This window comes from Rutilus rutilus (genome assembly GCF_951802725.1).
Source record: "Rutilus rutilus genome assembly, chromosome: 3".
Lineage (NCBI taxonomy): Eukaryota > Metazoa > Chordata > Actinopteri > Cypriniformes > Leuciscidae > Rutilus > Rutilus rutilus.
The window spans coordinates 15,361,144-15,378,729 of NC_140211.1; the positions used below are offsets into that span (position 1 = coordinate 15,361,144).

At 37.4% G+C, this 17,586-nt stretch overlaps 2 protein-coding genes across 2 annotated transcripts in view; one reads left to right on the plus strand and one right to left on the minus strand.

The window, feature by feature from the left end:
• Window positions 1-531: 531 nt before the first annotated feature.
• Window positions 532-4,847, plus strand: stard5 (StAR related lipid transfer domain containing 5). Its single transcript, XM_084403623.1, has 6 exons — window positions 532-1,103; window positions 1,191-1,240; window positions 2,192-2,324; window positions 2,765-2,882; window positions 3,035-3,128; window positions 3,282-4,847. Exons 1-6 carry the CDS (start codon window positions 1,014-1,016, stop codon window positions 3,424-3,426), a joined length of 630 nt encoding a protein of 209 aa, XP_084259749.1. The 5' UTR covers window positions 532-1,013; the 3' UTR covers window positions 3,427-4,847.
• Window positions 4,848-8,600: 3,753 nt separating this feature from the next.
• il16 (interleukin 16) overlaps window positions 8,601-17,586 on the minus strand; it is a 37,892-nt gene continuing 28,906 nt past the window's right edge. The window contains exons 17-22 of the mRNA XM_084403622.1: window positions 15,905-17,261; window positions 14,710-14,896; window positions 12,838-12,939; window positions 11,593-11,839; window positions 10,142-10,270; window positions 8,601-9,825 (exon numbers count right to left, since the gene is read on the minus strand). Coding sequence (XP_084259748.1) covers window positions 9,665-9,825; window positions 10,142-10,270; window positions 11,593-11,839; window positions 12,838-12,939; window positions 14,710-14,896; window positions 15,905-17,261 — 2,183 coding nt within the window. The 3' untranslated portion in view covers window positions 8,601-9,664. The remainder of the gene's footprint in view (window positions 9,826-10,141; window positions 10,271-11,592; window positions 11,840-12,837; window positions 12,940-14,709; window positions 14,897-15,904; window positions 17,262-17,586) is intronic.

The window sequence follows — 17,586 nt, forward strand, 5'->3', positions numbered from 1 at the left end:
TTTCTGAACTATTTTATTTACAATCCTGAATATGTGGTTACAGTCTTGGCATAAAGTAGGATATGTGAAAAAAAAAGAAGAAAAAAAAAAAGTCCATATTTGCTTCCATGAGGGTTATGAATATGCTTGTGTTGTAATACAAGGAAGTACTTCCAGAAGGACAATGAAACTCTTTCAGAAATATTTTCTCACATTCAGGCACGAGAGCTACGATTAATGTTCTTTTCTTGATCCATGACATTTTCAAAATTATTTCAGATGCGGTTGTCAACATAAAGTTCATTTTTAGCCACCTTTTGGAGTATTGGTATTCTGATTTCTGTAACTTTATTAACGGTTATAATGGATTTAATGTTTTTCTATAAAATACTGTTAAACATTTATCAAAATTATTGGTAATACTTCACTAATGTTTAACATCTGCTCAAACTAAAATAGTGTAATTATTTAAAATTGCCTCATATTCACTTAAATTTATAATATTTGAATATGTAGCGAGTCGTGCGGCAACAGGGACATTACTGTAGGATCGACACAGAAAACTCCAGTTCCCAGAATGCAACATTTGTCTGACGTTCTCCAGGACTAAGGAAGTAGCCTTTTTAAAATTATGATGATTTCGTGGCATTAGACGGGTTAATTGTATCTCTTTTTATTATTTTGATCGCGCATGTGTAATTGAAGCGTTCCTTTCATGTCTAGAACTGTATTGATTATTATCTGTCGCAGCCGTTCAGTCAAGATGACAGTCACCCTTATCATCTGAAACTAATGAATGAACTGAACACATCTGTATGTTATACCAGAAACTGGAGGATTTAACTGTAGCCACTGTTAATTTATGGATATTGAATGAATTGAACGAAGATCTCGGAAGAATCGAAGGTAAATTGTGTGATCTACGCTATTACAGTAGAAGGTTGCTGCCGGTCGCTCGCGAACGCTTCGAATGCATGTGCTGTTAGAGGACAAGCCAATAAAATATCAAATAAAACTATACACTGTCCATCGTCATGGATTATATGCACACGGCCAGATCAGTGGAGGATCGTCTTTTGAGCTACAAAAAAGACGAGTCCGGATGGAAAACATGCAAGAAAACTGTAAGTATTAAACAGAAGTGTCTTTTTTTGTCTCTTGTTTAGCAGTGGTTTGTCTTTAAACAAACGTGTTTTGTTTTTGTTTTCTAGAATGATGTTGTGGTGTGTTGGAGACCCTCTTGTGAATTCGCGGGATATGTGTAAGTATAAAATATTGTACATTACATGATCTTGTATATTTGTCATCGTGACGTCATATGTGCTGACTGCTCGTGTTCTAGTTAGTGGCAGGCAACCCTGTTACATATTATATTGTGCACTCACTAAATTGAACATAATTTAGTCTGAGAATGAGATCAATGCCCATACTATCAGGCATTAAAAAATGATCATAAAGAGTTTCAACATGTTGAATATGCGTTGCTTTAGTTATTCTCAGATCTCAGAAAGTATTTCACTTGGCAAATGTTTACTTAGTATTATCACTAGATTTTAGGCTTCTATTAGGGTCATTATTGACTTCTTGGATTTGTAGAAAAGGAAACATAGAAGAACTTAAAGATATGATTGTGGCCTTGAGGATATGTTCTCAAAATTAAATGTTTTGAAATATTAGCCATGATTCCTTTTTTTTTATTCTTTTATTTTTATATTTTTATGTAAACCGTTTAAAATTTATCAACAAAAGCTTTAATTCTCTTTCATTGTTGTTCTTCAATTACATTTTTCCAAGAAAGTGAAACATTAGGTTCACCAGAATTTCATTATTTTAGGCTTGTCCCCTTCTCAGAAAACTTCCCATCTTCCCATCAGTTGCACTAGTGTACACATTTTTATTTTTATTAAAAAATTGCTGTAATTTCCATCATGTCGCAATATCAAAAACAGTGTTGTGCAATCTTTAAAAAATGTGTAATATTGTAATAATAAACATCGTGTATAGTGCATATCACTGTGCTATACATAGTTTTTCTTTGTATTTGTATTTTACATTTGCGTTTTATCTACATTTACATTATAATCTGTATATTTCATGATATCTTTTTGCAGCATTCACATACTGTCGACATCATGTGCAAACATGACAGCAGTGACATTAACCTTTGTCCAGTATGCATGAGCAGTGATTGTGTGTTCTTTGGGTTTCTCAGGTATAAAGGGGAGGGGATTGTCAATGGCAGTCCAGAGAAAGTGTGGGACTGCCTGAAACCTGAAATCAATGGACTTCGTGTAAAATGGGATTCTAATATAAAAAAGTTTGAGCTGCTTGAGCAGGTGTCAGCGGTAAGATAAACACAAATATATGAAAGCAGATTATTGAGTTAAATCTCATGGTCTGACCAGTTCCTCCTTTCAGCTATTTCTATATTCTTACTTGGATTGTTAAAGGTCATGCTTGTACTTTTAATGTTAAAACACTTTCAACGGTTCTATGGCGCTTTCAAAACATCGACCTATTTGTTTGAGTTTACAAACCAGCCCGAAAGCAACATTGGCTCAACCAATGGCGTGAGTTTGGAGGAGTTTGTCTGATCAATGTCTGGGATACTGTTTGAAAACAGTCATTATTTTTTTTTTTCCATTTCATTTTGTGACGCTAGTGAAACTTGACCTTTAATAAGACCTTTAATGAGATGTTTTTTGATGCACATGGCATTGCAATGATTTGATGCGTACAACGGCAGATTTATACCTTTCTAAATCTCTTCTTTTTCATTGCCTAGGATGTTTTGATCTGCCGAACCGTCACGCCCTCGGCTGCTATGGGCATTATATCACCTCGAGATTTTGTTGATGTAATTTCCATTAAACGCTATGAGGATGGCACAGTGTCATCAAACGGTATGCTCCTTTAATTGGATTTGAATCTGACACTATTCTCATGCAGAATTTCAAAAACTTGTTTTGAATGGCATCATTTTTCCATTGACATAAGACTTGGTATTTATCTTAATAATGCTGTTATTGATAATCACATTTTCATTGTTTTCTAGCTACCAACGTAAGCCATCCAAACTGCCCTCCTCAATCCGGCTATGTCAGAGGCTTCAACCACCCGTGTGGTTGTTTTTGTGTTCCAGTTCCTGGGTAAGTTTCTCAGAAAGATAAGCATGCCATTCAACGCAAGCATCTTGGGTTGATGTAATTTAAATACAAGACAGCAGATGGTGACAAAATGGCATTTCAAAATTTTCAGTAGCGTTAAAAAAGATTAAGTATACCTTTTTTTTTTCTCTGTAGGGAACCAGGCAAAACGCAGCTGTTCAGCTTTTTCCAGACTGATCTTGGAGGTTTACTTCCTCGTTCAGTTGTCGATTCATTTTTCCCCACCAGTATGGTGGAGTTTTACAGCAACCTGACCAAAGCTGTAAAATCGATGAAATAGCTCCTGACACTTTATAGAAAATATCCCCCTTTAATCATAAATGTGAATATTTTGATAATTTGACACACCTTGCATTTAATCAAGCTTTAGGTGGGAAGTGAAATGACCTTATTCCTGATTCTTCCAGCAGCTACAGTACCGTGTCCAAACACTTGAACAGACCGTTTTATAGGTATAGAAAACTGGAACATTTTCTTTACCATGTTTTTTCATAAATTCTGAAAACTAGTGATTCAAATGAGGAACTATCGCAAAAAAACAGACATTTACACATATGCATTTGGCAGATGCTTTTATCCAAAGTGACGTGCAGTGCGTTCAAATGACATTTTATCAGTCAGTTTGTTTCAGGGGAATGGTGTGATTCCATAATGTAGCGTTATGATAAATTTGAAAATAATTTCATTCATAAATGGCCTAAAATAACCTAGCAAACATAGTTTCTACTAAGCTACTGATTTGTGTGTGTCATACAAATAGTGCTACATGAAACAAAAGAGAGACTCGACTCACAATTGATATCAATAAAGCTTAGCATTAACATGTGCAGTAACATGCAACGCTGCATTAGATGGAGCTATCTTAGAAGGCAACATAAGGTTGCTGCTTACTTTTTGAAACTGCTGTCAGGAGCTCGCCTTTGATGTCTGGCCTAAATAGGCAGTTCACTAGTTTTTGGAACAAAGCCTTCTTTTAATAAGCTGTTTTTAGAATTTCAGTCAAATATTTGATGTCAGTTGTCTGAGTTTAAAGATTGCATTTTTATTTGAATAACTGAGCTCTTGATGGATGCTTGAGTTTGACATTTAAATCACAAGTCTGAAACAAGTCTTAAACCCAGTCTTTCTATATTTGAATAGTGATATTATTGCGCATAAATGGATTTTGCAATTCAATGTTTACGGACAGACGAGTATCTTCAGACATTTCATTTGAAGAACTGCATTTGCTGCTGTTCTCGGTTAGCATAACTGAGATTGTGTACTGTATGTTTGAGACTGACAAAAGAAGGCCCGAATGAGGCATGTTGTGATATGATGATAAAAAAAGCAACGCAAAGGTTCAAGGTTTAGTTGGTTAGCATGACCCCATTAGCCCCTGCTGGTGATTCTGTAACCAGTATAAAGCGTTTTTCTTTATTGATGGCCATTCAAAAGTATCCGTGTTCTGTGCCAGCCAGCCGAGCAACTGCCATTGAGGCAATTGGGAATGCTAATGGATGAAAGCTATTTCATACATCTTTTTAAGAGAAACAAATAACACATGTATGGAATAGGGTTGAGTGGAATCAAGAGTAATTAAAAATGAATACAATTCCAAAAGATTTCCTGAATTTGAATTGAGGTAGAGAACAAGATGCAGAGTTCAAATTCGAATTCATGGAAGTTGACAATTACCTGAATTAAATTTAAAATGAAAAGTGTGTGTTTATGTGTGTGTGTGTGTATATATATATATAGGGCTGGGTATCAACGTCAGTGAGCCAATAAGCATGCAGCATTATTGGCTGTGGCAAAGCATCAAGGAAAAACACTAGTTTACGCCGGGTACACCCAGAGTCGTGGCTCACACGTGAGGCTGTAGTGTCCCAACCACAATAGATGTAGAAAATCAAAAGTGTGGCTACATTTCACTAGGCTCGATGCCAACAGCGCGCGATGCAATATTTGCGACAAGATAATTGCTGCCAAGACCAGTGTTGTGCCGATTTCTGACCCCGCCAAATTATTACCCCCTTAGTATTAGCTTGGTTTAAGATTAGGTGTGGGGGAGGGGTTAGGATTAGGGGCGGGGTTAAGATTAGGCAATCAATCAGGTTACGACTTCAACGAGGGGGGTAATAATTTGGCAGGCAGTCGAAATTCAGCACAACACCGGCAACACGACAAATCTGATGAAGCAATTGACAGTGCACGGAATAAACTTAAGAGCAGAAAGTTGCTTTGTCTTCGACTACAAGATAAACTGAAGGGCGTCACATAAATTAACTGAAACTCACCTTATAGGCTACATTCCTCACAGACATAAGAAATAGGCATATAGAAAGCTTGAAATGTATACTTTTAAACTAACCAATCTAAAACAAATAATCTCTGATTATATAATCCAAATGAAAGGTGCATTTCTCTCTATAGGCTCACGCATGTTCACTATACTGCGGAGATGACAAGTCAGAAACGTCAACTTCATCTTTGCAGCCAACACTGACTCAGAAAACACCATTAATAAACAATTGAAATGTCTTTTTTCCAGACACATTCATAATCATTAGGCTACTTTTGCCAGTGCTTTGCAGCAAGCTTTATGCGTGTGATTGAGCGCAAGGCAGATATTCCGCCCCCCAGTGGCCTATATGAGTCTTTGAGTCTGTAAAAAAAAGTAAACAAACTGAAAAAATAAACCAAAGCTTTTTTTTTTGGTAGTATGTAATCTTGTTAAAAATGATTTTATAAAATAGGTATCGAAAAAAGTATCATTCAGGAACCAGTATCGAAATCAAGGTATCTTTATCAGTAGTCAACATTTGAAGTGGCTCAAAAAAGTTCATCAAAGTTGTCCTAAGACAAGAACGGGTATTGTTCAAAATTCATGTATAACTTTGATGAAAGCTTTTGATCCACTTCAAATGTTGACTACTGTATATTGAAAAAAAAATTAACGATACCCAGCCCTCTATATATATATATGTATACTATATGTATGTATGCATGTAAAATAATACATATTTAATAAATTAGCTGCAATAATAATATTAATTTACTGTACACATTTGATGGACCTTTGGTGGAATGACCCAGAATGCTCTCATTTTCCCCAAGGTCTACATTTTGTAGTTGTGTTAGACTAATGAATTCTGCTGTTGTTTGACTGTGTTAAATTACTTTGCATGTTAATCACTTCTTGTCATTTGAATTCAAATTTAAATGTATCATTTAATTCAAATTTAAATCATGTGGGGTATGGCCAGTTCAATTCAAATTCTCGCTCATAAATCGATAGGATTTTCGGAGGAATTCTTAAATTCAGAGACAATTCAGGATTTTGCCCAAGCCTTTTAAAACATTCCAAAAAAGCATGGAAAAAACATTTTTTTTTCCCCATATTAGGAGAAATGAATCCCATTTTGGCTTTACATTTCTGCTTGTAATCTGTCTAAACTGCACATGGACAAAAGTACTGTTTAATGCTATGTATGTCACAGATACGACTGACCTCAGAGAGAACAGAGTGTATTGTATGTCTAGTTTGTTGACTATTACCTCTTTAATTACCGTTTGCCCGTTTTGTGTCCAGCTGCACGATTGTCCATCCTAAAACATGTCTTAGCCAATCGGTACTTTGTGTTTTTATGCCTATATGCCATCACTGAAATGACTGTGAACGCATGCTCATGGCCTGGAGATGTGTTCTGTGCTTTTTTTATTTTTATATGCTGTAAATGAGCAAAATTCTCTAGTGCATTTTAGGATTATTTTGGGGACACATCTGTTTTGCAAGGTGCTTGCCTTCAGTAGTATTGTGCAAAGTTATCTATATATTTTAAAGGGGTCATAAGATGCATTTTAATGTTTTCTGTTTTCTTTAATGTGTTATGTAGCTGTTTTATGTGCATGTATAAGATCTGCAAAGTTACAAAGCTCAAAGTCTTCCACAAAAAGATGTATTCTATCTAAAAGAGAAGGCAGAACCGAGCTAAAACGGCTCGATCGGATTCTCCCTCACATACGTCACTGTGGAAATTCGTGGGGAGACGCTGTTTGTTTCTATGCGAAAGTTGGATGCAATTAGGAATCAGTGGTTAAGATTTATTTACAACACAATACAGAACAGAACACGTATTGTATTGTACAGTTCCAGAACAATAAAATGTTTGTGTGTGTGTACAGTGGGAGAGTACAAGGTCATAACATTGTATCTGAAAAGAAAGAGTTTCAAATGAAAAACGTACACTGTGAAACATTCTGCTGAAGTCACGCTTACAAAGTTGGTCCCGATCGTTCAGCTTGGTCTTCTGCATTTTCAGAATCCGACTGATATGGTAAAACTGACGACATTATTAACTAGTTATAATTGCTTTGGAAGCTGAAGCTCGCGATTGTGGTAAGGGCCGTTACATTTCCGACACACGCTTGAGGTGTTCGGCCAATCACAATGCACTGGATCAGCTGGCCAATCAGAGCACACTGCGCTTTTCAGTACGAGGGGTTTTGTAGAATTCGACGCGTTTTAGAAAGACTGGGCAAAGAGGAGCTACAATAATGTACAGTATGAGAAAAACTATGTGTTTTTTTTACATTTAAAGCATGTTCACACATATTACACAATTACACAAAATAATGATATTTGAAAATAGCATCATATGACCCCTTTAATAAAACACAGATTTCTGTTCTGTTAGGAATCATGTCAATTCTCTCCACTGTCAAGCAAGGGTTTTTCATTTTGTTGAAGTCGACATGGAATGTTGTTTCGCAAACCATTTTACTTCTGTGTAAACTGACATACAGTATTTTGAATATAACATTTTGATTGGAGGCAATTGATTTTATCCATCTGGAATTGATTGGAATGGATCGTGAAAAGCGGGGGGGACAAACCAGAATGCTGGCAGATAATTGTCATTTTAGAGGCGGAGCAAGTTTTGTCAAGATTTTTTTGGTCACACTTTAGTTTAGGGTCCAATTCTCACTAACTACAACTTTTGCCTCAATAAACTCCTAATTACTGCTTATTAATTGTTAGTAAGGTAGTAAGGAATTGGGTAGGATTAAGGGATGTTGAATATGCTCATGCAGAATAAGGCATAAATATGTGCTTTATAAGTATTAATAACAGCCAATATACTAGTAATATGCATGCTAATAAGCAACTAGTTAATAGTGAGAATTGGACGCTAAACTAAAAGTGATACGGGTTGTTTTCTTTCTAATAACATGCAATGATGAATCACGCATTATAAGACCCTGAAATATGCATTAAAATTGTGTCAATTGTCATTTCCTGTTGATCTCAAACATGTTTTTCTCTGTTTTTGCTCAGTGTAGTTGCACTATGGGACATATGTGTACTGTTTGTTAATACCCAAAAAGAAAAAGCAAAAACAAAAGAAATTGCACTTTGTCAAACCCATTGTTTGATTCTGTTTTCGATATTAAAAATGATTGATGACCTCATTTATCATTTGTATCATACTTTATTTGGACATTACAAACCTTAGCAAGTAATTACATTTAAAACATCTTTGTTCTGACACCATTTCAATATATTAAGGCTTTTCTTTTAATGGGAAACCAAAAATACCTAACTAACAAGACAAAGGTGGAATCTGTTAGAAGATAATAGATTTTTTTTTTTTAAATGATCAAATGAATGTATTTATTATTTCTGCATTTGATGAAAAACAAGAGTGATGTGCTGTTAGGGGCAGCGTTTGACAAAGCAAACAAAAAATTATTATTGAAATTATACTTAATACTTAGTCCATTTGTTTTTCTCTTGAAAACATTGTGCCTCGATCGCTTCATGACACGTTCTTTACATTCGGCTTTGGTGAAATTGTGTAGAAATATAATGTGATATCTGAAAGTGTATATTTACAGGCTTGTGCAAATCATTGCATCAAAACAGGCAGACCTGACAAGAATCTTTTTTTTTCTTTTTTTTTTATGAATCCCTGATCGTGACAGTGAAACAGTACAACTCCAGCACAGCGATGTGCTATAAGACTCTGCTCAGAAAAACAAACTTTCCTGATCATGTAGTACCACATCATGCAGTGATGCACATCATGCACTTCATACACGTCATACAAGATATGAAAGTCATACAACTGTCAAAATGCATAAATGGCTAAATGGAGCAATAAACGTAACTGAATGATCCCAGCAAGTTTCCCAGTCTTGGAAAACCTGGAAATATAAGGGAATTTTTAAATTGTGAAACTCGTGAGAGTGGGGAGGGTAAGAAAAATCCTAAAAAGTCATGTGAATGTTTATAGTGAATGCATGTTTCTTGCTCAAATCTAAAATACTTAATTGGTTAGAAATTGCTCTTTTGGATTGCAATCTCTGTTAAGAAAAATAGACTAAACTCATTGGTCGAAAAAATTGGAGGCATTTCCTCACGGCATAATTATGCCTTTTTTGCATAATTTAAAGTTGATTCAAAATCGGCAGTCCAGTATGTGTTATGTTTTTTCTTTCGGGTTTTTACAAGTGCTTTTGAACGGAGTTTAGCTCTACTCGCATATTTTTCTCTTAATGACGAGTGTAAACGGCCCGTCGTTCAGACCTTTGATGAATGTCCAGGCCTCAAAGCGTGTGAGACCCTGCAGAGACGAGTCCTGTATCTGCAGTACCTCATCACCAGACTTCAGCCCCTTTTGCTCAGCGTCACTTCCTGCCAGAGAAAAGACAGTATGTATTGCATGACTTATGTTACTGATTTGCAGGCTCATGTGGAATCAGAAAACTTAACAGAAAGCGTGAGAGATTTATGCGGAATAGAAACACTGTCATTCACATGCTGGTTTATTAAATATGTTGTTATTTTGATTTCAGCTACCAGTAAGACTGCAGTATTTACGAGGGCATTTAACACGTTTACATCCATTTCATGATTCAGCACATTAAATGTGAATAGAATCTGCTGATTTGTCATCATGAATGTAAGATATTGGAGCGGGTTTTGCATAAAGGTTCAGTCATAGTCTCACCTGTAAATATTCTGTTGACGGTTAGTGGTCTGTCTCCATTAATGGAGCCTTTTCCTCCCTCAAGACTGAATCCAACTCCACCCGCGTTCTTCTCCAGCTCGACTGTTATAGCCTCACCTCCATCGTCCCCTAAGAGACATGTTTAAATCATAGAATGAATGTACACATATTTTTGCATTATGTAAGTCTTAATTATTTGGAGTAATTTTAACATGGAACATTTAGATACATCATGAAACCCACTGAAATGTGATTTGTTTGATTATCATTATTAGTCCATTTTTACACCAACTGTTAACTGTACAAAAAAAAATGGTCAAAAAAGGTCTAAATCGAGAATGAAGGCCCACCAGGTGGCACAAGAAATTTAGAAGCATTTTGAAAAAATTATTTTCCATTCAAGTCTAAAATTCAACAACAACAAAAAAAAATTCTCTTCTTTCTACTAAAGTTGTGCAAGAACATCTGACGTGTTGAATATGGACAGAATTAGTACATCTGTGAAACATGAATTCATTGCCTTAGGGGAAAACTAGACCAGTTCAAATAGGGCTTTTTATTTGACTCAAGTCTTATTTTTTTATTACACATCATGTAGCTCTTGTAACATATTTCTGTATCCCTTTTATGCCATATTAAAGGGATATTCACCCAAAAATGAAAATTCTGTCATCATTTTCTCACCCTCAAGTTGTTCCAAACCTGTATGAATTTCCTTCTTCTGCTGACCACAAAAGATGATATTTTAAAGAATGTTGCTAACCAAACACTTGATGTACCCCATTGATTTCCATAGTATTTTTTTTTCTTCCTATTATGGAAGTCAATGGTGTACATCAACTGCTTGGATACTTATATTATTCAAAATATCTTCTCGTGTTCAGCAGAAGAAAGAAGTTCATTCAGGTTTGGAGCAACTTGAGGGTGAGGGCCGAACTATCCCTTTAAAGGGATACTCCACTTTTTTTGGAAATAGGCTCATTTTACAACTCACCCAGAGTTAAACAGTTGAGTTTTACCGTTTTCGAATCCATTCAGCCGATCTCCGGGTCCAGCAAAGTTTCTTGATTATTACGCAGGAATGAGAGTATAGTTCCTAGCCATATCAGCCTAGAAAATCGCAACTTTTCATTTTCCGTCGGTCTTAGTACACGATGTAACTACAGAAGACTCAAGTTTTAAATAGGAAAAATATCAAAACTCTTTGGTCATTTTTTTGAGAGAGATGCTAATGGTCCTGTCCGATTTAATGATCTATGCTAAGCTATGCTAAAAGTGGTACCGCCAGACCCGGAGATCGGCTGAATGGATTCGAAAACGGTAAAACTCAACTGTTTAACTCTGGGGGAGTTGTAAAATGAGCCTATTTCCAAAAAAAGTGGAGTATCCCTTTAAGTGTTGACAAAAGTTTTCCTGCCATCGCTGTGCTGACGTCAGTAATGTTGGCCCACCTGTGACGCTGCTTTCTGCCCCGCTGCTGCTAGACTCATTAGCGTTAGCGCTTCCATTTTCTTCTGCTTCTTTGTTCTTGGACACCACCACCACAGCCTGCTTCATGGTGCGGGCTTGTCTGAGTATCGCCGTGGCATCGCTGTGCGTGACATTTTTTAGCGTTTGACCGTTAATGGACAACACCTCATCTCCTTTTTCAATGGTGCCCTCCTGAGCAGCCAGGCCACTGGGAAACACCCTGTGAACCTGAAGGTACATGATTTGATACACATACAGTGAATAAAATTACTATTTAAAATACTGTAAAATATTCATTTTCTAGCTTTTGCATTTACAGCTAAAGTGGAACCACTGGTTTGGAACTGTATCCTATGGAAGCTTGTTTCCACCACAGAATAAAAATAATAGGTAATTGCGACCTATCTTTTTCATAGTATCCTATAAGATACACCGCCGTTCATAAGTTTGTTATCAATAAAAAATATTTCATGCTTTTGAAAGAAGTTTCCTATGTTCGCGAAGGCTGCATTTTTTTGTATCAATAATACAGTATTTTAATATTTGTTGCAAAGCTGAATTTTCAGTGTCACATGATCCTTCAGAAATCATTTGAATATGCTGATTTACTGATTATTGAATATACTTATCAATTATTATAATGAATTTTTTTTTCTTTTGATAAAAGCATATTCTAAATGTGTTAATGTAATGTCTCAATAGTGTATCTCTTAAAGAAACAGTTCAACTTTGTCATCATTTACTCAACCTCATGTCATTTTGACCTAGTATTTTTTTCTTTTGCTTCCACATGTACAAGAATGTCCAAGTTTTTGAACAAAATTGGATGATTCACTGCCAAGATTAAAGACATATGATAGCTTCTTGTGAGGAACAGACCCAAATTTAAGCTGTTTCTGTACTAAAAATCATCCCTTCTGGCAAAGATAGCAAATTTCGTGTGCAAAAATATATGAAAAACATGACATTTGAAAGCTACGTCAGAAGGGACGATTATTGTCAATGATGTCAACCCTGCCACAAATGTGCCATTTGTAATTGAGCAGAAGCATGAATTAGATTTCAAGCTTGGACATTCTGCCTAAGGTCCTCTTTTGTGTTTCAAGGTCTGAACGACACGAGTGTGTGGAAATGATGACAACATTCAATAGGCTGTGTTTCTTGTTGAAAGGTGAAGTAGATGAGCTGTGGTGTGTGGTTTATGGAGATTTGGAGCCGTCACTCACTGTAGTTGCTTTGTTCTCCAGATCAATACCACCAGCAATGCTGAAACCCAAGCCAGCTCCTTCTTCTTTATGTAGAATCACAACCTGGATGCCTTCCAGTTGCTAATGGACATCAAGAAATACAAATCAGCCTTGTTTATAGAGTATTTTGTGGTTTAAAAACCCTTTGTACCTGTAGCTGTATAGTCAGTACTCAAATGCATTTAGCATAGCAGTTTTTCTAGAACATGCCAGAGAACAATCTGCATTAGAAAACACGGGTTTATCGCTTTGTAAAGAACAGCTGCCTCATTGATGATTTCCAGGTGGGCTGGATCATGTTCCCACTCTATTACATCATGCAGTTTTGAGAGAGAGAGAGATTGAGATATAGCCTTCCCTAGTATGTTCCTGATGTTGAATAGCACAAAATAATCTCATGAATAGTTATTTTGTCAAAATCTCATAAGCATCTGGCACTGTCTCACAAATGATGACACTGGTCTAAATGGGATACAAATTTATATTAGCAGCCATATGAATCATAAGTGTATTTGAGGACAAATACAAAGCCTAATTTTAAGGCACACCTACTGAATTTGTCTTGAGATTTGAGCCAAATATCCCAGAGCTGCATCCAAATTTGTGTACTGATTATGTCAGCCTCATCGCTGTTCTTCATCAATGATGAGACGACTCTTCTCTCATGGCCTTATGGGATAGTAAAGTGTCTATCAGATACAATACACACTTTGATCTCCACGGAAGTATCAGGTAATGCGGGTATTCATGTTCACCTCCTGTTTTATAAAACTGCTTATTCAAACATACTACTCCTTTTACAAACTGCTTTTTGCATCCTGTATTGTGGGGAAACATATGCATATCTGAACAGGGGGCACGATCTTGTTTTACCTCTCATACTCTCAACTATTTTTGATCATTAAAAGTTTCATTTTAACAGTCCTGCTGTGTGACACTATTTAGGTGGATCTAACATTTGATTTGTTTCCATTGGTGTTTTGAGCTTATTTACATAATACAAATTACATCAAGGGACTAGAGGGTCGTATGCTAATAGTTAGCCTTGAAGCTATCCTGTTAAACTAATAATAATTTTTCAAATTGTATGAAAACTATTGTGCATGCAGTTTTTATCACATAATATCAGTTAACAGACTGGAATACTTTACAAAATAATAATTTGTCACACCACAGGACCATTTAAAACAAGTGAAATCAACAAGCTTTTTTGATTCAAGGCAGTGGGTAAGTAATCCACTCCTGCAGACTAATACAGCCAATCACTCATTTCAAACAGCTTATATGATTGTTTCCTTGTTTTTTACAGCTAACAGAAAAACCTGGCATGCTTTCAAGAAATTTCTGCAAAATATCAACACTTCCTCTTCTGCATTTCACTCCCACAGCACTAAAGCACATTATGTCTAAGGGCATGTAAAGGTTTTGAGTGCATATCACTTTTAAATTCCACAATTATCATGAAGGAATTTAGACATATTAGTTTGACTATTGATCAAGGAAACAGTCATAAATGCAAAACAGTGCAGCAAAATGCACCCCAGAGGAACATTGCAACACTACCATGGTCAGGAAGTCACACTCTTGACTAAGAGTTGTATGATTTTTTTTTCAACCCTGTTAGCAAGTGAGCTTTAGAATATAGCAAAACACAAAAGAAAGCTCACTGAACTTTAATAGCACCTTCAATATGCTGTTTCTTTATAGAGAACTGATTGTTAATCTGTCACACCTCTCATACATATTCAGGTTTGCATAGCAGGATATGAAACTAATCTTTGCCAGGCAATAGCCGACAGCATGTACTTTGTTGTATTGCTCCAATGATTATAAAACCAGAGCTAAACCCACCCTTAGCGTGTCTTCATCCAGATCCTTGACTTCCTGAATCATCCGCTGAATCTCCTGTTGAGGAAGGGCCGAGAGCATTGATTGGGCACAGAGGGCTGAGGCTGAAGTGAGCGGTCGTTCGGGTTTTCGTTCCTCCTTCTCGCACTCCTCCCCTCTCTCGATGGTACGCTCTCTCAGTTCAGCCAAGCTGTAGACCAGATATAAATGAGTTTGAAAGTGATTTAGAGCAGGGGTAGCCAACCCAGCTCCCGCTCCTGAAGGACTGCCATCCCACAGAGTTTAGCTCTAACCATAATCAAACACACATGAACCAGCTAATAAAGGTGTTCAGGATTACTTGTGTGTTGAAACTGAAGTCTGTAGGAAGGTAGTCCTCATGGAGTAGGGTTGGCTCAAACTCAATTTGAGACATGGCTGAGACTATGTTGGTTCCAGAGTTACAACCAGCGTCAGTTGCGCTTCACTGCCATTTACAAATTCTCTCCCGTGGCCTCATGGGATAGTAAAGTGTCCATCATAAGCACAATTCAAAATATCGCTGGAAGTAATAGGTCACCCAGGTACTTTTGGCCTATGTTTTAGGAATACTGAAAATTTGGACACTACCCCGCTGCTGTAGATTAGCTCAGTTTGGTGTGTTTAATTATAGTTGAAGCTAAACTCTGCCAGACAGAGGCCTTCCAATAGCAGGATTGGACTCCCCTGTTCTACTGCCTTAGACTTCTTCAAACTACAGACTAATTTTAGGTTTCACTTGCAAATGTTGCGGCCAATTAGCTAATATCTCACCACATTTATCTATAAACTACTTTAGGTCAAACATGCATGACGGGAAAGTGTTTTTTTTTCCCCTTCTTACAGTGATAAGGACTAGTGCGAGAGTTTACAAGACATTAGCATGAAAGGGTTTGTTGTTTGTGACTAACTCAACTGAGCTGCATTTCCTCTTCTCTTTTCATTTAAAACAGACTCCCGAATCATTCAAAACTCTGCAATGCCTTTATCGTACAGCCAGTTCTCAACTTGAAAGAAGTTGACATTGTTGGCTTCAGTCCCAGCAAGTGATCTTATTCCTTACCATCAGCCAACAAAACACTGCATCGAGTATTTGTACCACAAACGCTTTCATCTTCTGAATGCATTTGTCCTACATTGTTTTCAGAGATACAGTAATATGTTTGGATAAGACACATACCTTACAGAGAAACCCCTCTCACTGTTTTCTAGTGCTTGTGAAGGTGGGGGGTTTTCGGCAGAAGAGTCTTCTTCTATTGGGTTATGAAGAGGGGATCCAGGTGGGGCGCTCCAAGGGTTCCCAGTCCGAATGCAAGGGGACTGCGGCAGGGATTGCATGGATCGCATCAGAGCATTGGACACCTGGTTGCTGAAGGACAAGATTATCCCCAGGCTCTCCCCTTCTAAGCCACTTGAGGTGGGGGTATCTGAAGAGGGACTGAGGGGTAGACTTCGGGTCCTCAAGCTCACCGTATGAGTTCCAGCACCTTCTGGTTTTTCTCCAATACCCTCTTTTGAGCTGCTAGATCTTCTTGGTACGTGGCTTGAAGGGGGTGAATCCTCTTGAGAAGGTGGGGGTGAATCCTCTTGAGAGGGTGGGGGTGAATCCTCTTGAGAAGCTGGGGGTGAATGCTCTTGAGAAGTTGGGGGTGAATCCTCTTGAGAAGGTAGGGGTTCTTGCTCATTCTCAGCAGCAGGTGGAAGCTCTTTTGAGTCCAGAGCAGGTTCCTCAACAGGGATTGGCTTACAGGGCTCTGAATCATGAAAAGTTGATTGTTTTTCTTCCTCTGCAGGATGGGGCACTGAAATGATATCTGAACTGAGGGAAGCTGTTTGCTCTTCTTCCTCTGCAGGCTGGGTGGTGGCTGAAATTGTTGGTGTCGACTGGCAGTTATCATTATTGTGCAAGTTGTTTGTGTTAACTTTGGTTCTCTCTGCATTGCTGTAGTCTGCAGATGAGGTTTTAGCTGTCTTCTCCATTGGAGGAAGAGATGCTGATGAGGTTTTAGCTGTCTTCTCCATTGGAGGAAGAGATGCTGTTGGGGCCTGTCGCCTGTTCGGCCTTTCGGCTCCATCGGCACTTGAGAAAGTCTCAAACGAGCTGATCTTCTGTCTGATTGACAAATTGGCTCCTGATGAAGCAGCCCTCAGACTAATCCCAAAGCTTCTGCCAGTATCGTGGCTCCTGTTATCTGGGTGCTTCAAAGCCTCTGTTATCGGTTTCCCAGATTTAATGCTCTTCATGCTTTGACGTACTCTTGCAGACTTTGGAGCCACCGGGGGCCCTTTTTTAACATTGGGAGGTTGTTCATATTTGGAGTCTGAGGTGATGTTTGTGGTTTCAGAAGCAGTGCTGTTAACTTCAGCATCTCCATTATGGTCACTCATGGTTTTGGAGCAGAATGACTGGTTCTCTGGACTTTCGGTCAGCTTTACCCAGGGGTCAAGTGGTTGATCTGTACTGACCTCCAAATGAGCCTGACGTCTCAGACCGACCCTCTTACTCGGACTACACACTTGAGATGGGGACTCTGGACCTGTAACATAATAGTTTTCACATGTATTTCCCTTTACTTAGGTGCAGAACAGAGAAGTTCAAAGTGAGAACTAACTCGCGTGCTGCCACGCATCCAATAATTGTCACAATAATTGTTCTATTTTCATTTAAAAAACAGAACAGCTATAATATACATGTAAAAAAAAAAAAAACTGCTACTTTGTTTTATAAAAATATTGTTATTAGGACACTGAAATTTACTATTACTATTACAGCTGAATTAGGAAATGAAAAGTCTCAACATACTGTACGTTTCTTTAAAATCAGATATCAGAATAATACAAAGTAAATGTCTATGTGAAAGT

Bases quoted from the DNA above. Each gene is read 5' to 3' on its own strand.
- stard5 (XM_084403623.1), top strand. From the start codon at position 1,014: ATGGATTATATGCACACGGCCAGATCAGTGGAGGATCGTCTTTTGAGC. The intron at 1,104-1,190 runs GTAAGTATTAAA...TTTGTTTTCTAG, and splicing joins GGAAAACATGCAAGAAAACT to AATGATGTTGTGGTGTGTTG. The intron at 3,129-3,281 runs GTAAGTTTCTCA...TTTTCTCTGTAG, and splicing joins TTTTGTGTTCCAGTTCCTGG to GGAACCAGGCAAAACGCAGC.